The sequence below is a fragment of the Halictus rubicundus genome, chromosome 1, assembly GCF_050948215.1.
Source record: "Halictus rubicundus isolate RS-2024b chromosome 1, iyHalRubi1_principal, whole genome shotgun sequence".
NCBI lineage: Eukaryota > Metazoa > Arthropoda > Insecta > Hymenoptera > Halictidae > Halictus > Halictus rubicundus.
This window is the reverse complement of record NC_135149.1, coordinates 26,388,069-26,412,390: the sequence shown is the minus strand read 5'-3', so window position 1 is coordinate 26,412,390 and position 24,322 is coordinate 26,388,069. Positions and strand designations below refer to the sequence as shown.

At 41.6% G+C, this 24,322-nt stretch overlaps 1 protein-coding gene and 1 pseudogene across 12 annotated transcripts in view; both read left to right on the top strand.

Moving 5' to 3' along the window:
* LOC143358945 (thyrotroph embryonic factor) overlaps positions 1-24,322 on the top strand; it is a 209,737-nt gene that overhangs the window by 175,023 nt on the left and 10,392 nt on the right. For 4 of the 12 annotated variants that reach the window (XM_076796554.1, XM_076796547.1, XM_076796573.1 and 1 more), the window contains 4 exons: positions 17,132-17,259; positions 19,367-19,604; positions 21,842-21,999; positions 22,954-23,091. In XM_076796554.1, coding sequence (XP_076652669.1) covers positions 17,132-17,259; positions 19,367-19,604; positions 21,842-21,999; positions 22,954-23,091 — 662 coding nt within the window. The remainder of the gene's footprint in view (positions 1-17,131; positions 17,260-19,366; positions 19,605-21,841; positions 22,000-22,953; positions 23,092-24,322) is intronic. The other 8 variants (XM_076796564.1, XM_076796582.1, XM_076796505.1 and 5 more) reach the window with 6 other exon arrangements.
* LOC143361662 (uncharacterized) lies at positions 19,662-20,233 on the top strand (annotated as a pseudogene).

Here is a 24,322-nt window from a genome sequence, read left to right as displayed (position 1 = left end):
CGTATTGAGATGCATAGGCTCGTGTGACTATCGATCTTTTTTCTCTCGATCAGAAAGTCGCCAATTATTCGTCTTACGATCAAAGATCGATAAATCTCTCTCCTCGGCGCAACATGGCTGTTGCGACTGTATGTGGTTTCTTTCTTGACACTACGGTCATGCATTTTTCATCCGTAGAGTCGTTAATGTTTCTTCTCGATTCGGCGGTCACCGATTTCTTCTCGATACTTCGCCTATCTCGTTTTTTTTTCCCCACAGACACCGTGGACTTCACAAATGCCGACTTTTCCTCCCAGGATCGGAGTGTCATCAATCTCTCTCCTTGTTGCGGTGATCGCGGCTTTCTTTTGTACGTGCACCGCAATTATCATGTCTCCTTCTGGACAGCACAATCCCCGATTCGTGTTATCTCTCTTCGGTATCGACACACAAACAGACCGCGGACGTTCGCGAAAACGTACGCGGGAATAGAAATTAAGCGGGCACGCTAAAATGCAGTTCCTCTATTAATAGTTCAATTAGGTTAAAAATATGGTAAAGACCGCGCTCGGTGAATTCGTTATGGACACCCATCGTAAAACCCATCGTTTTCACTCGCCCGACCGCCGGGTCACGATTAAAATGTAGAACGATTGTCGTCGATGAGAAGCCGGGAATTTATAAGTACAGTCGCGCGGAAAAATTTTTGCTCCGATTCCATTCGGAGCTTATGGATTTACAATTCTGAAATAATTTCGAAACAGGTGTCTAAAAAGTTAGTCGACATCGTGAGGAAAACACAGAAATTGTAAAAATGTCGCTATATTAATTTTTAGTGGTTGTTAAAATAGATCAGAGGGCAATTCTATTTTTTTAAAAACTGTAGAAAATATTCTTACATCTTTTATTTTAAATGAAACGTTCTTTTTTTTGTAATGGCACTGTTTCGTTGATTACAGCAATCGCCACGATTACAGCAATCACGAATGATACAAAATAAAGTTACAGAAAAATTGTCAAGTTCATAGAATCCTGCATTTTTTGTCTGCAAGAACCATGACGAGAGTTGTGATAAGCCAGACGATATTAAGAAATATTACTGGCGTGATGAATCGACGCATGTATTATAAATAATATAATGGAACAGCAAACTGGTCGGCTGACAGTGAGCTTAGCTTGCATTATTTCCATGTAGGACTCAATGAAACGATGTAGCATCATTTCCGCTGATTCCAAAAGTGTCATTACACTTCACCAACACAACTCCAACGAAAAATCTTATGGAACGATAGATCGTGCATTGAGTCGAATAAAACTCGCGATTTCACGTAAACCTCGCTCGAAATACGCCCGTAGATCTGGCAACGCAGCCATGACAGTGATTCTCAACTTAACTCGCTTGCGAAACCCTTCTCATCGTGTAAACAATTTTTACGCCTATAGAAAAATAACATACATTGAAAATGTATGAAAATTTATCATGCATACTGGCCGTCGTGAAATTAAAAAATGAAATTAACAGGATCACAAAAAGTCTCTCAAAGTTTAAAAACTACTTTCTTCCTCTCTTTCGCCTCATGCTCAAGACATATAACCCTTTGCACTCGGCACTATATTTTAATTCTAAAACTAAATTTTTCTTCTGTCTTAGATTTCCACGTATAATATTTGAATGTTTAGTAATCTGTTAAATACAAATTTTGCAATGTAACAAATATTTTGTAATATTTCCTGTGATTTGTTTGAAATAATGCCAAAATTTCTGGTGGCGCTTCAGAGTCACCACTCGAGTGCAAAGGGTTAAAACCTCAATCGAGGTTCCCTTCAACTAAATAAAGATTATAAAATATATGAAACTTTTGAGCAATAATTACTCGGAAAAGCGTGTCCACGTGGACAAGCAGAGAAGTGTACTTTACCAATTAATGTTTTTGTGGACAAAGTAGTGCAGTTTTGTTTCAAAATTATGGGATTGGCGAGTTGAGAGCCTCTGGAATTGGCCCAGTATCAATGATCGACCTGTACAAGGTTGCATCCGTCGAGGCCCGAGATGTCTCGCGTTCCAGCATTGGCAGTTCCCATGGGACCACGTGCTGCGAACGTCTCTGTACCAGTGGTTGCACGCTCGTGTGCATCCGAGCGGGATAGGAAACGATTTCCAGGAGGTCTGGAGGCTATCAGAGGAGCGGCCAAGGACGTGTTCGTGGCTCGTTGCGTTTCAACCCGTTACGCGCGAGCTCTCGTAACTTATAATCGCAATATTCGCGACTAGACTGCCGATGGGATCAAGTTCAATATGTGCGTCCACGAGTATCGGCCGATTCCATATCTCGTTCGAAGCAAAAATAACCGGGTACAGGCTGTTCCACAAAACGCGGCCCTCCAAACCGATCTCTCCGAGACGCGCGTCGATCATTTCCATTGTGTCTTTCAGCCTCGATCGTTGACTTCGAAACAAAACTGTGTATAGGACGTTTCAGAAAACGTGGTCCTTTAAACTTTTCTTTGTGTGAATGTCACATTTTTACATGATCGTTACATTTTTTATTGATTTTTCGAGCTTTGGTTGTCGATTTTGAGGGCAAAATTTATTTCTGTACAGGACGCTTCATAAAACGTAGTTCTCTGAATTTGTTTTTTTTTGTTTTGCATGATCGTCAATCATCACATTTTTCATCGATTTTTTGAGCTTTCATTGTCGATTCTGTGGAAAATATATTTCTATACAGGACGCTGCATAAAACGTGGTCCTTTAACACTAGGTTCACGGGACCCGTCAAAATGACGGGTTCTAGTATTCTTAATTCGCGATTATCAAAATTGTAAAGATGCACGAATGAGAAATTATTCAAAACATTTATTTCTTTGGGTATATATTGTAAAAGAAATCGCTAAAAATTTAGAATGATACATTTTCGTTATTTTTATAGAGTAATGTAAAATAGACATACTTGGTGCCCTGTAAATCTAGTGTTAAACTTGTTTTTTATTGATTTTTGGAACTTTGATAATCGATTTTGAGGAAAATTTATTTCTCTACAGGACGTTTCATAAAACGTGGTCCTTTAAACTTGCTTTTTTCTTTACATGAACGTCAATCGTCACATTTTTTATTGATTTTTGGAGCTTTGATTGTCGATTTGAAGGGAAAAATTGATTTGTGTACAGGACGTTTCATAAAACGTGGTTCTTTAAAACTAGGTTCACGGGAACCGTCAAAATGACGGGTTCTAGTACAATTATCGAAATTGTAAAGATGCACGAAGGAGAAATTATTGAACAAATTTATCTCTATGGGTATATATTGTAAAAGAAATTGCTAAAAATTTGGATAGATACATTTTCGTTATATTTAAAGTTATGTCGAATAGGCATATTTAGTGCCCCGTAAATCTAGTGCTAATCTTGTTTTTTATTGATTTTTGGAGCTTTGATTGTCGACTTTGAGGGAAAAATTTATTTCGCTACAGGACGTTTCATAAACTGTGGTCCATTGAAATCATTCCTCCAACATGGAAGTCAATCATCGCATCCTCTAACTTGTCTCGAAGCTTCGATCCTTGATCTGTAAAGCAAACTTACCTGTGTACAGGACACTTCATAAAAAGTGGTCCTCTGAACTTGTTTTTCCGAGATAAAAGCCAATTTTTGTACTTCCAATTTTGTCTTTGCGCTTCACTTACTTGCACATGTGTTTATCATCGTTGGTTAGGTTTTTCAATAACCAGAAAGTGCAGGATTGAATAAAATTCCACGTAGTTCGAGATTTTTAAGAAAATCTTGTATCTTGTGGATACCAATTTGCATAAGTTTCTGCGGATTTATCATTCTGAGTGTACTATTTGTAGACAGATCTGCGTGTACTGTTTGTATTAGCACTTTTAAATAGGTTGCGGACGTCCATGCAAATCCATCAATTTTTTGCGCGAATGTGTATCAGAGCAACAATTAAATGTAAATTGATTTCTTCTATCGTACGTCTCGCCGTGCTGTAGAACTTTGTCAGAATTTATGGAATCTTCTACTTCGTCGTGTTTTGCATACATTATCCCGCGAATGCGCAAACATCCGCAGACCGGTGGAATTCGCTGTTTTAGAAATCGTCGATTAATGGCTGCGAGTCTTGATAGCGTTTTCTAGAGAAAAAACAAGAAAATCAAATAGGACAATCGTTTATGAAGTTTCTCGTGATCGATGAACTGAAACGGAATTAATCGGAAACATTAAAAATCCATTAACGCGAGTACCGACAATTATTTCAGTACTGAAGCTTGTGCAAATCACTGGAATACTTTAACTAATAGTGTTAATAATTTAGCAATTCATAATTTAATATTTTTACAGTACATGTGAATTAATTTAGTAATACACCTATGCGTTAAAAATTATCTAATCCTGCTCACGTGTCTTCTATTAGCACATATTAATTACAAAACTGTAAAGACATTATAAAAATCGTTGTTACATTGTCTTAAACGAGATTGTAATTTTTTAAAACGCATTTTCACCTAACTTCTGTTTCCCACGATTGACTAGGACAACTTTTATTCAGCATAAAACTCCGCAGTCGGTTAACGTGCATCGCGATCGGAATTTTGAATCATCGTCCTGTTTTCCTACAATCCGATCGGCAAATTAGATCGTCGCGGTTTCCGATCGTTCGCTATAAATTTCTGTCGCGGTATAGCGAGCGCAAAGTCGACGGGAAACGTGTCGATTGTGTATGTAGATACATATTACCTTAATTGCTGGTCGCCTATGTCCTTGCGGCACACCTGTATACACCTGTATTAAGCTGCTCGATCGTACGAACGAGCGAGCGAACGAACGGCACGTTTTGTGGTCGAACTATTGGAGAAAAAAAAAAAGAGAAAGAACAGAAAAAAATGCGAATTTGCCTCGCGTTTCGCGGAACACGAACGTAAGATACCCGGGGCCTATGGGACCGAGAAATTCAAACTGCAGCACGTTCCGCAGGCCGTTAGAACCGAGAATGAATCGGTTCTGGTTAAAACAATTTGACCACAGCGTGAATCGTAATCAATTTTACGCAATAACCTTGAGCCTCGAGCTCGATTGTTGTTCACTACGACAACGCGTGTCAGTGTGCTTTCACAAGTATCGTGACACTGAATATTATTCGCAATTAGTCCGGAGATCTTTATGCAAAAGACAAATCTTCTGCGTCGACTGCAGATGGCGTTGAATCGTTAAATCAATTAAGTATTTTCACAAGCATTTTTAAAACTAGCGATGAAATTACGAAAATCTATACAGATTAATCGGAGCTTCAAAAATAGCGATTCTCCGATGAAAAAGGAAGAAGGAAAGAAAAATTTCAAATTTTCCCGCCAACAATTTTTTCCAACCTTCGTGAAAAACCGATAAATATTTTGCAAATGCATAGCCTTGCCGTGAAGCTAAAGCATGGAGATAGCGGCGAACATGCGCAGCTCGACAAACTCGTTGAAATACGCGACATGCGAGCAAGAATTCTTCCCGGCGATTTCACGAGCTCGCTGATAAGGCGTAATGGATGCGCCGACGCCATTGGAGCGGCTCGGCACCGGCGATAAATTTCAAAAAGCCCGCGAATTTGATAAAGAACCGCCGCGTCCCGGTATCGTTGTCGTTACACGCGTCGTTTCGTAATTTCGACCGGGGCTTTGATACCTCGGATTACTCGGCTATCCAGTTAAGACGTTCGCAACCGCTGACGTAATATTACGTCTGTTCGTAAGCTGCAGCTGATTGCAGTTAACGCGAAGTTACGCGTTTAGATAAGATACAGCTGATTGCTGACGAGGCGAAGTTACGTGTCTGCTCGGGCTACAGCTGATCGATGATGACGTAAAATTACGCCATTGTGTAAGGTCATGGAGAAAACCGCGTTGTGCCGTTCTTGATCCCAAATACCACATTTAGACATTTTTTGAACATTCGAATGTCATCGAAATCAGAATTCTGACCCACATTTTAGTATTTTCGGTTTGTGGAAGCATTCGTCAATTTTTGTAAATTTTCAGACTTTTTCTAGCACACTAAATCTTCGAACAGAAAGAGTAGCATTTATGCAATTTTTAATTTCGATCAGAATTTAATGGTTCACAAAAATTGATGAATGCTTTTTCTAGCACACTAAATCCTCAAACAGAAAAAGTAGCATTTATGCAATTTTTAATTTCGATCAGAATTTAAAGGTTCACAAAAATTGATGAATGCTTTTTCTAGCACACTAAATCCTCAAACAGAAAAAGTAGCATTTATGCAATTTTTAATTTCAGTCAGAATTTGATTAAAATCAGAATTTTTATGCTTGTTTTAGAATATTCATTTTGTGGAAACATTAAACAGTTTTGGTGAATTTTTAGATTTTTTTCTAACATAAATCTTTAGAAAGGAAGAGTATTGCTCAAGCTTTTTTTTTTAATTATGAGGTCGAGTAGAATTTTAATAAAATCAGCAATTATATGCATCTCCATTATATTAATCTCCATTTTATGGGAGCATTAATCAATTTCTGCTAATTATTAGATTATTTCTGGCACTATAAATTTAACTTTTTCATCTCCATTTTATAGGAGCATTAATCAATTTCTACTCATTATTAGATTATTCCTAGCACCATAAATTTTCAGAAAGAGAAAATAAACATTTATTATAATCGTTCTTGCTGTCAGCGAACTAGACTTTGTTAGTAACAAATTAGTATTGACTGAACATCGGTCAGTTGATAAGTTCTGTGATCAGTTGTGGGATTTTCGAAAATGATTTCTAGCATAATAAATCACCAAGGAAGGAAACAGTAAAGTTTTTACTGTGAAGCAGCTAGACTTGGTTAGAACGTTGTGTTTTGAAAAAGTGGAGCGATGAATATTTATCGGGAAAGCAATACGCGGTTTTCAGGTGTTTGTGATGATTGTATGTTTACGGAGCACTATATAGTATCGGAATCCCGCATCGTAATCCTTTTCCTGTTTCCAGACGCGTAATCGCCGAGCGAGCGGTAACGTGCGTCGGTAATTAGAGAAGAGCGCACTAATTGGAGCGTGCTCGAAAAGAGAAAGCATTTTAAGGAACGCACCGTGTACTTCCGGCAGCCCGGGGATCCCCGGTTCGCAAACTTTTGCTCGGCCGGTTACGTAAAAACGCTGCTCGACTTTTCCGCAAAACTTGAAAAGTGAAATTTCCTTTTTCGCGGGGGAACTTCGTCATTCGAACTTCGTTATTCGTTCTATCGCCGTTAAAGGATCCGAGCATATAAATTGTCCACGTAAGAATTACAAAGAAGGCTTTAATCTAATTAGAGAAAATATCTAACGAACTGATTTTAACCAGTTGGCACTTTTTCTTTTGTAGGAAACAACAAATTACGTTGTCTCGTTAAAAAGTAATTCCTGCTCGGAAAACATGGGCTTTTTACAGTTATAATATTAAATCTATAAATTATTAAAACAATGTGTGAACCTTATAAAGCTTTTCCGCTTTTACGCGAAACGTTTTTCAGTATTAAAAATCCGGTATTAAAATTTCTATCGCTGTCCGTCCCGACCGGAAAACTTTCCGGTTTTTCTTTAACTTTATAGCACCATAACTTCTCGTACAACAATGTCTGAAGATGTCACATCGGATAAAAATATTTTTACGTTCGCATTTGTTCGCAAAGCGAAAATCGCAGTGGTCAGTACCGCAAGTTGTCATTGACGTCAATCAGAATAGATTCAATGGAGAAGCGCTATCAGCGGCCGTCCGCCATTTTTCCCCTTGGCCTGCAAGAAGAGGAACCAAGATGGAAGACACCGCTGACTTACGATCAGTAAATCTCGTTCCGTTGTCGGCGTTATCGATGATTTATGCGTGCGGTAAGCCGCCGTCATCTTCGTTGAGGAACGGTCCGTAAACCGCTTTTCCGTAAAAATCTATTAACCTCGTCGCCCAGATGATTGCGTCGCCATTTTACGATCGAGATTCTGCCAATAACGTTCCGCCAGTTCACAAATCATTCATCGGCCGATGATTGCTTGCTCGTTCGGGGGCGATGGTGCTTTATAAACATTTACAAGTAGAAGTGACTAATTTTCTTTTTAGGTAAATGAAAATTATTCTGGCTGTTTAACATTGAACACAAACATTTAGACAGTCACATCGACTCAACACTACGTTTAGGGAGCACTAAAAATTACTATTTTACATTACTTTATAAAAATTCGAAAGTTGACCGTTCATAGAATTGTTGATACATTATAAACTACAAAATTTTAACGGGTTAACCGAACGAAAAACATTCTATAAATATTCGAAAGTTGACCGTTCATAGAATTGTTGATACATTATAAACTACAGAATTTTAACGGGTTAACCGAACGAAAAACATTCTATAAATATTCGAAAGTTGACCGTTCATAGAATTGTTGATACATTACTTTAGAAAAATAACATGAATGTATCTATTAAAATTTGTAGCCATCTTTTTAATAACATATACCCGAAGAAATCAATTTGTTAAATATTTCCTCAGGGGTGCATCTTTACAATCTCAATATTCGTAAATTAAAAATATTAGGATCCGCCATTTTGACGGGTCCCGTAAATCTAGTGTTAAATAAAATAATTCTTCATTTAGAGTTATACTTCGCTTAAGAACTAAGAAGTAAAATAATTAAAAATTATGGAGACCGCTGTTTTAGCAAAAGGTGTAACATTTTGGATAAAAATTTGTTTTTTTATATGGTCATAACCGTGCTTAAATATTTCGACTACAATTTTGCCATTAGTTTGGAAAATATGCGAGACATAATTGTTGCTGCAATCATTTGAGACTTGAGCGAGTATTACGCGCGGATTAAAATTTTTGCAGCACGGGATCTGGAATCGATGGTTGTACGTTCCAATGGGATTGTACTTGATATAAACTCGATCGCGAGTTAGACCTTGATCACGGATTTCAGTTTCACTTCGTATTCGATCTATCGTCCGAAATAGCCGAGTATCGGACTACCAAGGCCACAGGAAACCATCTCCAAACAAATGCGATTGTTTATCCGCGGCAAACGCGGTGGCACGGTGCCGTTGTTGTCCATTATTTTTCGCGTGCCATTTTCTTTTCTGTTTTAAACAGTTGCGCACGGTACGCTGCTCGGAAACCATCGATTCGCGTTTCTACTTCGTGACGATGCTCGAACGAAATAAAAAAAGAGCAACGTAACAAGAAAAATAATAGTAACATTTCATTTGCCATTTTTTTTTATTATTTGTGCTCTTCGCAAAATTTATCTTTGCGAAAGAAATGTCCATGTTTGCCATTGTGCCTGATACATAAATTGACAATTTAATATAAATAAAAATAATAAGAAAATAAGAAAATACAAAATAATACAATAATTTGCTATAAATTTTTATTATTTTTATATTTTATTTTTTTATATTTCGATGTTCGATTGTTTTTCTCAATGGAAACCAAATTTTTTTAGATCACTAATTACATCGTACGCTACCTGTAGGAAATTTAAGAAAATTTGAGGCAATTTATTTTCAATTAGTGCATAGTACCGTGACTAATGCAGACACATTATAATCATAGTGAGTGGAGCATCTAATGATCGTAGTGTCCAAGAAAATATTCTGCGTTACGAATGAAAAATTTGTTAAGTCATAGTTCCGACATAAACAAGCTGTTATGCTTTATTATTTTGTAAATTATTATGTTTTATAATATATTAATATATATTTTATAATTATATTTTATGATTATTATATTTTTATTGCAAATTATTTTACTGTTTCATGTACGAGAAGATATATTTCATTATCTTGATCCATGCGTTATACTTCAATTTTAAGAACATTTGTAACCACAGTCCTTGCATTTTTATATTATTAAAAGCCAACGTTATTAATAGAATCTAATTAAATTCTGATCTGATAAAGATTCCGTCTACGATAAAGGAACGGAAACGTGTCAAGAATATTTTCAAAAAATCACAAAAAATATCTCGATCGTCTACGGACCCTTTTCGGAAGAGTAAGGTCACTCGAACACCGGCGATCATCCGGACAGCGAAGTATAATAAATAATGAGCCGCGACGAGCGGGGATTATGAAAGTGTAACGTTGCTCGTTGGATTAGAGTTACAGCAAGAAACCGTGGCGGATAATTGATATGTAACAAAGATAAACCGGCTGAAAGAACGGAAATCGCCGGCGGTTCATTAATAAAACGCATTTTCAAATCCCTTTCACCGGTTTATCGCGAATCAAGCCGAAGGTAAGGCGCGTTTCCACGAGGAACGCAACTGCGTGAGACTCTAATGGTAATTTTATTCCGCGGCACGGATTAAACGAATTCAAATTTCACCTGGCCGCCTCGAGCGGAACTCGAAACCCGTGCTCTCGCGATTTCCCGGGAATTTTTCGGGCCAATCTCCAACACACACAAAACGCGATTATCACTTCAATTATTAACCAATTAACTGTTTCGACCTCTTTGAAAAATGTTTCCCTAAAATGAGTCGTAAAAATGAACCGTATAGCTGTTTTGACGAGTATATTCGTCATGACACAAAATATTGCCATTTCTTCATGACGAGTATACTCGTCAAAAACAGCTAACTGGTTAACAGCAATTTCGAAACTATTTGTTTCCGAACTTGTGTCGCTAAGTATTTCATATAAGACGTATTTTTAAAAATATACCCTATTGAAAATCAAGCAATTCAAGCCTTTAAGAAAACCCGAGAGACCCGAAGAGACCTGCAGTTTTGGTTTTCTATATAAATACAACCGAATACAGTGATTTCTCTATATATGTCGCCAAGGCCTCGATGATAAACGTCGCGGAACTGTGCCCACTAGCGCGAGGTATACCCCGTGAATGGCAAGGAAGCTCGGGAGGCCTCGAACGCCAGAGGAGTGTAAACATAACACGCGTATGTCACCTGCACGATATATGTCGCGGGCAAGACCCTCGTTGTTGACATATATCGAGAATTCACTGTACACTCGTCAGAGCAGTGTCGTGCTTATTTCCTCTCACCGGAAAAAAGTTCAGCGAAGCAGACGCAATTACCGTAGTCTTTTATGCGTAAAACACAAACATTTTCTTTTTCAAGATTTGTTAATGTTCTTTTGTATTTCAAGAAACTAGATAATTAACCCTTTGCTTTTAGAATATTGCCCTTCTATGAAAATGGTGCAACTTGCTTCTACAATACCGAAATGTTTAGTAATTGATTAAATACAAACAAATTTAATAATCTAAAAAATATTTTGAATAATGATACAGCAATTTTTAGTGGTGCCATACAGGCACCATTCGAGTGCTAAGGGTTTAAAAAATTGCTGGAGAAACAATCGCTTTGAAATCATTTAAAACATTTCAAGGACTGTAAAATTCCAAACAAAAATGGCACTCGGCGGTGTCCAATTTCGCTGGAAAAATCGCAATTGTCGCGTCGTACGCGAAACAAAATCGTCATCGTCGGGAGATTGATCAAAGGCCGCGCGGAATATCTGTTTTCCTGTTTTCTTCGGCGCAACAACGGAGGAACAATTCGTCTCGATTTTTCCGTCAGTTGGCGGGACACCGGTGACTCACATCGTACTTGAAGCATCAGGTAAAACGCTCGCGTGTTGCCGATTACGTAAAGGAATATCTCGCGCGGTGGATCAGGGATGACGGGAGAGGAGAGGAGAGAAAAAGACACACACACAGAGAGAGAGAGAGAGAGAGGGGGGGGAGAGAGGGGGAGAACGTAGTAATTAGAAGCACGGTCTCGGTGTAACGAAGGAGCGAACCGGAGAACTGGTTCTACCGTTAACGGAAATCGTCTCCGGCCCGATTCAGAACAAGCCGCTCGCGCCCTTTACGGCACACTTCCGGTTTCGTTACGCGGTCCCAAACCAGTTAGAAACTCGGTCAAACCGATCCGACTATCGGCGCCACTTTTCCGCATACTTTTCGTGCCGATTCGATCATGGTTCTCGCGCTCTGTCGATCATCTCGAAATCGTGATCGTCTTACGCGATACGGAGGCTCTGTGGATTACTTCCGGTGCGGGAGCTAGGTATCACGTGGCTGTGAGTACTCGAATTTTTGGCGTAGATTGTTGTCGATCATCCGTGTATTGGGCCGATGAATCTTTGTATTTTGGATGACAATTTCAGTGATCTCTCTGTATATGTCGCCTAGGCCTGGATGATAAACGTCACGGAATTATCCCCGGTACATAACACGGCTCGGGTATGTCTCCTGGACGATATCTGTCGCTGGGAAGTCCCGTGATGTTGACATATATCGAGAGTTCGTTGTGTATTCATTATTCGTGTCTAATTTGTCGTCTTTCACTGTCGCGATTTTCCAAATTTTGTTTAACTCGCAGCACCATTTTGAATATATCTTTTTACTCACCCTTCGGTAAATTACGGTATTATCAAAATTTCCAAGTGTAATTTTTGAGACTTATAAAATTATAATAAACGTAAAAGGAATAAAGTAACTAGGAGCTGAAATTATAACCTCCTCGTTGCAGTGGCGGCCATATTGGCAAGCTGTAACCTATAAAAATAAAATTCAGCCAAAAAGTTAGTTAGAATAATTTAGAAAATACCGCTTTCTCTCATCGCAATCAATTTTCATCTTCCATCTAATCAACTCTGTCGCTCCAGTCTTTAATTGACTATGGTGTCCCAATTTAAAAAAATTTTTCGCCAACCCCCCTCGCCCCGGAATTCAATTTCTCATCTCTTAAAACGTTTCTGCAATGAGTTCTCCGCTCCCGATTAACCAGGAAGCGTGCAAGGGAATAGCCCTCTCGTTCATCACAATTTTCAACATCCTCCGTGTCCTCATGATTGCCGAACACTTCCTGTCTTCGCGATCCTCGAGCACGCTTCCTCTTCTGACTTCACGACAGAAAAACGCTTCCTACCATCAAATATATTTATTAAATCGCTTCCTAACTTTGCGATAGCCGAACGCTTCCTATCATCAAGATATCAAATTGCTTCCCAACGTCGCGATAGCCAATCGCTTTCTACCTGCGCGGTGTTCGATCATTTCCTAACTTCGTAATAGAAGAGGACGCGTCGTATCATCAAGGTATCAAGTTGCTGCTTAACTTCGAAATACCTAATCGTTCTAAAACTTATACTTCTCCGCTCAAAATTTTTACTCCGTTCTTATCCTCGAGACTTTGAAGCGGTTTGTAAAGTGATGGGCAATAGTTCTCTTATTTTCAAGACGGTTACTTCGTAACTGTAATCAGACGCTTCCTGCGATCAGGATGGCCAACTGCTTCCTAACATTGCGATAACCATGCTCTTCGGCATTTCGAATAACTTACCGACGTCCTAGCAACATCTCAAAATTTTTGTGCGGCTTTTCAAAGATTTTTAATTTTTAATTTGTAATTTTTAATCTTTTAGATTTAACATTTTGCAATAGTTCTGTTATTATCACGATATCGAGTTAGTGTGCGACTTCGGCGTAACCAGCCGCTTCCTGCGATCAGGATGGCCAACTGCTTCCTAACATTGCGATAACCATGCTCTTCGGCATTTCGAATAACTTACCGACGTCCTAGCAACATCACAAAATTTTTGTGCGGTTTTTTAAAGATTTTAAATTTGGTCGCAATTTTGCAATAGTTTTGTTATTTCAAGATATCGAGTTAGTGTGCGACTTCGGCGTAACCAGACGCTTCCTGCGATCAGGATGGCCAACTGCTTCCTAACATTGCGATAACCATACTCTTCGGCATTTCCAATAAATTACAACAAAAAAGCAACATCTCAACATTTTTGTGCGGTTTTTCAAAGCTTTCTAATTTGGTCACAATTTTGCGATAGTTTTGCTATTTTCAAGATCTCGAATTAGTTTGCAATTTCGACGTAACCAAACACTTCCTGCGACCAAAATGGCCGACTATCTAACCTCGCAATGGATTCCCAATTTCTTCGATATTTCCAATGACCTCTGACTGCTTTCTGTATTCCAAATATGCAGTCGTTTTCTAACTTCTAGCGAAACGCTTTCTTCCTTCATATCGCAGTTGGGATTCATTGTTTTCTCCCATTTAACGCTTGTTCCAAAATGTCTTCCCTTATTGGGATCCATTTTCATCCTGTCGCGATCAGTTCCCCTCTCCGCGCACGTGCAAGGCGTCCTCCCTCGTCACAATCAATCTTTATCGTCTCTCGATCAGCTTGCTGTAGCCTAACTTCCGAGGAGGCCAGGGCGTTCTCCATCGTTCTCCAGTTTCCCGGCTGGTTTCTCCAGCCGTTTCTCGCTCGCTCGCAGCTTCTCCGTCGTTCGTCTCCGTTGCTCCCTTCCTCGGTCGCCATTGCGCCGCCAGTTCCCCGCCTGTCCAACGCGAGATTAGTTCCGCAGAGCTGGCGACGACCGGTAGCCTTGAACCAAATTGCGAGCTGTCGTTGTTTAGTTGTTTAGCTGGCGTGCACGCAGAAACCCGGCGTATTCCGTATGGTTATTAGGCGTTTAAAACGTCCGTCCCCCGTCACTTTTCGTCGCGATCGTACCGATCTCCCGTGCCGGGCTTGCATCCTCGATCCTTCACCGTGACAAGATCGATCGATTGAAAACCGGCGCGATACTTCTCCTCCTCCTCCTTCTCGCCCCACCGTGAATTTCCGTTCAAGGTGTTTCAACCGGTGATTACAATCCGTTCGAACAAACTGAAGTAATTGCCAAGTTTCTACGCAATTTTCCGCACATTCTCTTTTCTTCTGTAGAATTAAGAGCGCTCGGCTCGCGACAGTTTGCTCCCCGGGGTCCAATACTCGAGAGAATTGTAAAACGGGATGTTGGGAATGTAGAGTGATTATGGTAGGGTATGACATGGCAAGGAGCTATCACAGTCAGCAGACTGTGTCTACAATGACATCTTATGGGTCAGAAAGGCCCAGAATGAAATATTTGAAATCTATCTTCTAGTGAAATTGATCTCCAGAAGCGATCATCTTGAAACCAAGACACGGGGAGTCCTAGAAAAATTTCTGAAGCCCAGTTTCTAGCTAAATCAACTCCAAGAAGTCATTATCTTCGAGCCAAGGTCCAGAAAGTCCCAAGAGAAAAAAATATTCGACATCTATTTTCTAGTGAAATTCATCCCGAGGAGTGATCATCTTGAAACCAAGACTCGAGGAGTCCTAGAAAAATTTCTAAAGTCTAATTTCCAGACGCACCTCCGAGAAATCATCATCTTCGAGCCCAGGTCCTGAAAACAAGTCCCAGAAAAATGTTAGTGACCTACTTTCCAGGCTTCCCCATCTCCAAGAAGCGATTATCTGCTGGAGGTTCAGAAGGTGCTACAAAAATCTGGCGAATCCAGTTTCCAAGCAGACCAATCTGCATAAGAATGATCAGGAGCGGACTGCGTTTGAGAAACTTCCCGAAAATCGTGCTGTCTCCTCGTCGATCCATCATCCAACCCATTCGATCATCCAAAGCGCGAGAGCGCGAAGCTTGTGTTCGAGCTATAGTATCGGTTTAGGCTAGGAGATACCGTGGCTTTCTCAAGGATAGCCATAGACCGGCAGGATGGAACGTTGTGCGGCCGGCCATCGCAAACAATTAACGCGGTTCTCGATGGGGCTAAAAGAAGAAAAAAGGAGAACGCGGAAGGAACGCGAAAGAAAGAGAGGATAGAGAGAGATTCGAGGACGATGGCGTTGGCGGTGGTTAGGCCTCACTATTTTTGGAGGAGCATCTCCAAGGCCAGCCACGAATCCCGGCGCTCTTTTCTTTTTCTTTTCTTCCACGAAGCAATTTCTGATGGCCATGCTCTCCCTCCCTCTCTCCCTCTCTCCCTCTCTCTCTCTCTCTCTATCTATCTTTCTCCGTTCCTATCTTTTCTGCGGCTTGCAAACGCTAGGGGCAGAAAAGGTGCAAAGAGGCGAGGTGAGGACAGGGGACCGTGTCATCGCGTATTCTAAAGCTGAATAAGAACGTGTGTGCTAACATTTCGCTGGTACATTATTTCCCTCGCGTTCCGCTGTCGACCACTCTCAGGAAGAATCCGCGTTTTCGACGAAAAAGAGCCTCGTTGAACGGCCCTGAAGAGTCCAACTTAATTCCTTCGCGAAATTTTGCTGCAGCATTTTAATAGAGCCTCCGGAGAAGCTTACTTGAAGATATTAACATTGCTATTTTTATTTTAAGCGTTTCTTCGTCGTCTTCGCGCGAACACTGGGACGACACTTAAATCGCAAAACATTTGAAAAATTAAAGGAAATTAAAAATATGCATTTATTACTTTCAACTTGTTAAAATTTTTCAAGAATGACAGAAGTTTAATCAATGCAGAGCAAGTAAATAACTAAATGTGAATTTGTAATTTGCTAACATCAATACTTGATGCAAAAACTATAAGAGTCCAATGTAGCTGGACTTCCATATAAAAGTTGATTATTTTAGTGTGGTTATTTTAGGGGTAACCATAAGTAATCGATTATTTGCAAAGAATTTCTTTTGCCTTCATTTCTGTACCGATCGTTGAAGAGGAAACACGTATTCTTTTACAGTTTCCGGTAAAGCAGCCTGTGTTCAAAATATAAAATGGCCGCGTCCGTACCTTCCGAGGACCATATTCGTCATGGCAAACTTTTCCATTTTCATGCGGGATTTAATGTAACAACAAAGAAAATTTGCGATGTTTATGGAATTGTATGTAGAAGATGTAAGGAGGCACCTTGAGTCATATTTTGCTTGACGAACCCTGGATTTCTATAAGAGGGGGATTGACAATTTTTCGGAAAGATGGCAAACTGTCCTTGATAACGATGGAGATTATATAATAAATTAAGAAATAAAAATTTAGTACAAAGTTTGTTTTATATTTCAAAATAATTGAGTACTTATGTGCCCCCTATTAATATTTGATTCATCCACTAGGTGGTAATGTAGTAATAAGGAGTTTGTAAATTTAAGTTTATTTCATAGCAGAAATGACCAGAATTATCGCGACTGTTATCAAAAAATTGAGAAGGGACGTGTAGAAAATTTTAAAAATAAGAATCAGCGAACCGCAGCTTCCAAAAATTAAGTTTCACATACCAATGAAATATTGTAAATTGTTTGTGTACGTGCTAAAAAGTAGTACAAAACGAGTAAAGCTCGGATTTTGTGTGTTTTCAGGGAAAGAAGAGAAAAAGGACGCCGACGGAGAGCTATGGGGCAATGTGGAAGCGCAGGCCGCCTTCCTCGGCCCAAACCTATGGGACAAAACTCTGCCCTATGATGCCGACCTGAAGGTATTGAACCATGTATGTACAAAAACGCGAACACGGTAAGCCCGCCGCAAGCCCGGCTGAACCTGAATCCCAAAAATAAGACAGAAACAACAGGATCGAACGTTCTCTTTCGTAGAAAGCTTTAGGATCTCTTCCGTCCCGATTTTCATTTGGCCCTCTGTCTCATCACGAACGACAATAATTAATCCGACCCGTTCATTTTGTACGGCCACCGACAACTGTTTTCTTTTTCTGTTCTCCGCTCGATCCCGTCAGTATCATTCGTTAATCTTACTTTCGAGGAAAGTGCTGCAGTGATTTCTCTATATATGTCGCCAAGGCCTGGACGATAAACGTCGCGGAATTATCCCCACTACCGCGGAGCTCGACAGGCCTCGGCGCCGAGGAGTGTAAACACAACACGGCTCTGTTATGTCTCCTGCACGATACACGACGCTGGCAAGACCCGTGCTGTTGACATATATCGAGAAGTCACTGTATTCGTTCCAAAAAAAAAAGTCTCCTTAAGATTGCCCTAACTCCCGCTCCATGTTAGCAGGTTCCACGTGTCCATCGAGATTTTTCGAAGATTTCTTGAGAATTACGAACAGTGTTCAGTGAATATTTATTTGTTGAGATAAAATGTACTTTGACAATATAGCTTGTTGAAGCTCTATCTGATTAAATGTGTGTCGATGTTTAACGATTAGGATCGAAGTCGCACTCCAAAGATTAGGATCGATGAAGATTTCTCAGATTGTCGGGGAAACCCTGTGTCCGTTAATACATAATAATATTTCATATTTAATCGTACATTGAAAGATTGTTCCGAGTTCGTTGTAAATAACACTGTCGTCGTTCGCGTTGCAAATTCCCTTTAGAATAAATGATTTAGGCATTTAGCACACCTCTGTAAAAATTCATGAAGCTATCGGAAACACTTTCAAAATTATTCACCGCCCAATCGTATTTTTATTCACTTCTAGTCATTCTTTTTTTCGCTTGCTTAGAACATTGTTTTCCTGATTAAACACGGTAATTAAGCTTGCTACAACTCTCGGTTGAACAATACACGTACATCAGTAGTTTCGAAGAGAATTTTTTCTTGCAAAGTAGAATGATTGATTGCTTGATCTATTGAAACTCTTTGAAGTGTGATCATCTTCACAGAAACGAAAACACATGCGAATTGAAAAAGAACAGCTAGACAACTGTAGCAGAAGAAATAAGAAAAACGAACATAAACGTCGTAGAAGAACGGGTATGGATTTACAAAGAATTGTGTAACACTCTAATATTTTGTTCAGTTATCATAATTGCCTATAGAATACATCATTGTCATCCATTCGACAAAATGCAGCCGCAAGATGTACCAAAAATTGCTTCCAGGGTGTTTCCCATAGCTTCATCATCGCTGACAGAAGGGTATAGCAAGACAAGGAACTCCGATCATTTGTTCTAACACGTTTCATTTAATATCAAGGTCATTAAGTGCTGCTCTAGACAGTTAACCCTAGAAAGGCCAATATTATTTAGCCAATAATATTTAGTCAAGCTTTTGTGACTATTATTATTAGACTGCGGATGTTCATGCATTTTGCAATTTTTTTTTAGACGAATTTTAAGAAAGTTGAATCAAATGAAATCTTACTTTCAGTGGTAGTAGTCTCTGCAGGTCTGAAATAAATAAAAATTGCATTAAATTCTGTCAGATTTTATACTCCAGCATTTTTTGAAAATTTTCAGAACCCATAAATGCATAAAGATCCGCAGTCTAATTATTATCATTTTATGCATTTATCACAAGAACGAATAACTGCAATTTGAAACAGTGTAAAGGTCAATTTTTCAAATCGAAAGGAAGAAATAAAGAAGTCTAATTATAATTATAAATGCTTCACCTCGAAACCCAGCCTTTCAAGGGTCTGTCGAACGAGCAGACCGGATCGTTATATCGGACAAGGTGTCCCTGAATGAATAGAACGCTCTAACGAACCCCAAGACGCGTGTTGATGCACCTCGAGCCAGTCTCGACACAGTTTACAAAAAAAGCGAGATTGGAGAGGATGCGACATTTTGCACCGGCCGCGTAGAGATAGTCCTCCCGAAGAGTCATCAGATGACCGATACCCTATTGCAGTACGTGGATCTCGACGAGTTCCTCTCCGAGAATGGCATTCCTGCGGACGGCGTGGCCGGCGGCGGGCAGGGCACGACGCAGACCGGGCCCCTACACAAGATCAACAACACCGAAGCACCTGGACACCAGGGACCGGCCGGGGTTCACCTGGAGCCCGTGACCAAGCGCGAGAGATCACCCTCGCCGAGCGAATGTTGCTCACCCGACACCATGAACCCTCCCTCGCCCGCGGACTCCAGTGAGTAGCTTCGATTCCGGCTTTTCTTTCCTTTGGAGCAGGGACTTCGAATCGGAAATGAGTTTTCAAAGCCCACAGTCTTCTAGAGTAGAGTGAGCCCCCAAGGCCCAAAGCCCGAAAATCCCAATGCCCCGAAGTATCACAGCACGAAATTACCAAAGCCCCAAAGTCCCAACGTTCCAAAGTCACAACGCTCCAAAGTCCCGAAACCCCAAATTCTCAAAGCTCCCAAGGCCGAAAATCCTAAAGTATCAATGTCCCAAAGTCTCAAAGCCCCAAAATACAAAGCTCTCAAGGCACAAAACTCCCAAGGCCTAAATCCCCAAAGTCCTAACGCTCCCAAAATACAAAGCTCTCAAGGCACGAAGCTCCAAAGTCTCTACTCTTCAAAGTCATAACTTCCCAAAGCCCCAAAGTCCCAACGTCCCAAAGTCCCAAAGCCCCCAAGGCACAGAACTCCCAAGGCCCAACGCCCCAAAATCCCAACTCCCCAAATTCCCAACTCCCCAAAATCCCAAAGACCCCAAAGTACACAGCACCCAAGCCCCAACGGCCCAAAGTCCCAAAGCTCCAAGGCACAAAGGTCCAAAGTCCCAACTCCCCAAAGCCCCAACGCCCCAACACTCTAACTCCCCAAAGTCTCAACGCTCCAAAGTCCCAACGCCTCAAAGTCCCAAAGCTCCCAAGGCGCAACGTTGCAAAGTCATAGCTCCCCAAAGTCCCAATGCCCCAAAGTCTCAAAGCGCCCGAGTTACAAAGCTCCCAAAGCACAGAGCTCCCAAGGCCCAACGTTCCAAAGTCCCAACTGCCCAAAGTCCCAACGCCCCAAAGTCCCAACTCCGCAAAGTCCCAAGGCCTCAAAGTCCCAAAGCTCCCAAGGCCCAACGTTCCAATGTCACAGCTCCCCAAAGTCCCCACTCCCCAAAGTCTCAACGCTCCAAAGTCCCAACGCCCCAACATCCCAACTCCCCAAAGTCGCAAAGCTCCCAAAATACAAAGCTCCAAAGTCTCAACTCTCCAAAGTCATAACTCCCCAAACTCCCAACTCCCCAAAGTCTCAACGCCCCAAAGTCCCAACGCCTCAAAGTCCCAAAGCTCCCAAGGCGCAACGTTCCAAAGTCATAGCTCCCCAAAATCCCAATGGCCCAAAGTCCCAAAGCGCCCGAGTTACAAAACTCCCAAAGCACAGAGCTCCCAAGGCCCAACGTTCCAAAGTCCCAACTGCCCAAAGTCCCAACGCCCCAAAGTCCCAACTCCCCAAAGTCGCAACGCCTCAAAGTCCCAATGCCCCAAAGTCCCAAAGCGCCCAAGGTACAAAGCTCCCAAAGCACAGAGCTCCCAAGGCCCAACGTTCCAAAGTCCCAACTGCCCAAAGTCCCAACGCCCCTATGTCCCAACTCCCCAAAGTCCCAACTGCCCAAAGTCCCAACGCCCCAAAGTCCCAACGCCTCAAAGTCCCAACGCCCCAAAGTCCCAACGCCTCAAAGTCCCAATGCCCCAAAGTCCCAAAGCGCCCAAGGTACAAAGCTCCCAAAGCACAGAGCTACCAAGGCCCAACGTTCCAAAGTCCCAACTGCCCAAAGACCCAACGCCCCAATGTCCCAACGCCCCAAAGTCCCAACTGCCCAAAGTCCCAACGCCCCAAAGTCCCAACTCCCCAAAGTCCCAACGCCTCAAAGTCCCAATGCCCCAAACTCCCAAAGCGTCCAAGGTACAAAGCTCTCAAAGCACAGAGCGCCCAAGGCCCAACGTTCCAAAGTCCCAACTGCCCAAAGTCCCAACGCCCCAAAGTCCCAACTCCCCAAACTCGCAACGCCTCAAAGTCCCAATGCCCCAAAGTCCCAAAGCGCCCAAGGTACAAAGCTCCCAAAGTCCCATTGCCCCCAAAGGCCAAGGCACCAAGGTTCCAAAACCTCGAAGTCCCAGATAATTACAAAGATACAACAGTACCAATCTAATACCAGTATCTTGTATCGGTAGAAGTCTCGGCTTCCATATAATGTCCGCTAGATCGTTTCTCTTGTGTTCCTCTCATCAAAACATCGATTTAGGCCCGGGAGTTGACGATGTCGTTCAGTTTTCTTTAGACTCGCTCTCTCTACCTCTATCTCCTTCCCTTTTTCTCTCTTGTATCTGCGTATTATATGTTTGTTACTCCTATCGACAGAAGTTTGAATCTCTTTAATTATTTAGCTATTAGAGAATCACCGATTGATTGTTCCCTCTCCGCGCGACAGATTCCGAGGACTCGTCACGAATACAATATGGCTTGTCTCTTGTAGCGCTCTCGATGGCCTCATCGGGGCGAGACTTCGATCCACGCACCCGGGCCTTCTCCGACGAGGAGCTCAAACCCCAACCGATGATCAAGAAATCACGGAAGCAGGTGAGTTCGGTGTGTTGCCAAAAATTTCTTCATTGATATTTCTATACGAATTACTCGCGAACACGAGCATATTGACAATGATGTCTGATAAATTCTTGAGCAGAGCGAATTCTCTGCTATAAAATGATATGCTCGTGTAACGAGAGTATTATGATAAGAATGAGAATATAGAAGTTATGAGCGATTATGTTGGAAGAACGAAAAGTTTCATTAAAGTTGGTTCTTTCTTCTAGTTGATGGTTTATTCACCTTGCAGTTTTTGCTGCGCCGAGTCCATCCTCGAACTCATAAGACACAATTGTCCTAATCTACCGTAAATCTATATTCTTAGAAATACACTGCCGCAACACTTTAACCGCTTCTAGATTCTCGGATAGGCAGTTAAAGAGTTTTATCTGGACCTTAAGTGTCGACACAAATGATTCCTAAGGCTGAATGGACGCACAGATCAATTATTTTGTGAATTACTACTAGACTGCGGACTTTATACATTTATTACAAAAAGTTATGAACATTAATGTGCTATTTTCAATTTACTAAAATTACTGAAGATCCGCAGACTAATTACAACGATAAAATCGTACAAATATACTAGTTACATTGCATTCCAAAATGGCCATAAAAAAATCATGTGTGCATTCAGCGAAGGACACAAGAAAATACAAAAATTAGTGTGACTAGTTCCAAACTTCGAATTGCTTGTTAGATGTCTTAGCTTTTTAAATGTGCAGCTTTTGAGATTCTTTCTTAACGATTTCTCAACGTGTTCACAGTCTCTTAATTTTTTTAAATCGACTTGGGACAAGCTTGACCCTTTCCCAGCTCGAGAAAACGAACATCGATGGTCCCCGAGGCGAGGTGTCACAGAACAGAGAAGACTTCGCTTCGAGCCTATTTATAACTGAGCCAATTTCTAATCTAATTTTCTTCTGTTCCCTATGATCCGCCGCTTGTGACCAACAGTTCGTTCCGGATGACCTGAAGGATGACAAATACTGGGCGCGTCGTAGGAAGAACAACATGGCAGCGAAACGATCACGGGACGCGCGCCGCATGAAGGAGAACCAGATCGCTCTCAGGGCCGGCTTCCTCGAGAAAGAAGTAAATCTTCCCACGCCTGTTAGATTAACGAACGCGCGTTAGAACCAGACGACAACACCAAACTCCAAACGTTCCATAGTCCCAAAGCCCCAAAACTCCAAAGTTCCAACGTTCCAAAGTCTCAAAGCCCCAAAACTCCAAAGTCCCAACGTTTAAAATCCCCATAGCCCCAAAGCATCAAAGTAACAAAGCCTCAAAGTTCCAAAACCCCAAGTTCCAAAGCTCCAAAGCCTCAAAATCCCAAAGTCACAAAGCCCACAAGTCCGAAAGCCCCAAATCCCAAAGCTCCAAAACCTCAAAGTTCCAAACCCCCGAAATCCCAAAGCCCCAAGTCCCAAAGCTCCAAATCCTCAAAGTCCCAAACCCCCAAAGTCCCAAAGCCCCAAATCCACAAGTTCCGAAGCTCCAAAGCCCCAAAGTCCCAAACCCCCGAAATCTCAAAGCCCCAAGTCCCAAAGCCTCAAAGTCCCAAAGCCCCAAGTCCGAAAGCCCCAACTCCACAAGTTCCGAAGCTCCAAAGCCCCAAAGTCCCAAACCCCCGAAATCTCAAAGCCCCAAGTCCCAAAGCCCCGTGTCCCAAAGCCTCAAAGTTCCAAACCCCCAAAGTCCCAAAGCCCCAAGTCCGAAAGCCCCAAATCCCCGAGTTCCGAAGCTCCAAAGCTCCAAAGTCCCAAACCCCCGAAATCTGAAAGCCCCAAGTCCCAAAGCCTCAAAGTCCCAAAGCCCCAAATCCACAAGTTCCGAAGCTGCAAAGCCCCAAAGTCCCAAACCCCCGAAATCTCAAAGCCCCAAGTCCCAAAGCCTCAAAGTCCCAAAGCCCCAAAGTCCTAAAGCCCCAAGTCCGAAAGCCCCAAATCCCCGAGTTCCGAAGCTCCAAAGCTCCAAAGTCCCAAACCCCCGAAATCCCAAAGCCCCAAAGTCCCAAACCCCCAAAGCCCTACCGTTCCAAAGTCCCAAAGCCCCAAATCCCAAAGCTCCAAAGCCTCAAAGACACAAACCCCCAATGTCCCAATGTTTAAAGTCCCCAAAACTTCAAAGCCTCAAAGTCCCAAAGCCTCAAAGTCCCAAAGCCCCAAATTCTCAAAATCCCAAAGTTCCAACGCCCTAAAATCCCAGCGTCCCAAAGTCCAAGGACCCCCTAGAGCGATTAGGGTGAATGGCCCGCAGCACAATTCCAATAAACGAGTCCACAGAAAAATTCAGGCGTGACTAACGATTGAACTCTCTTTTC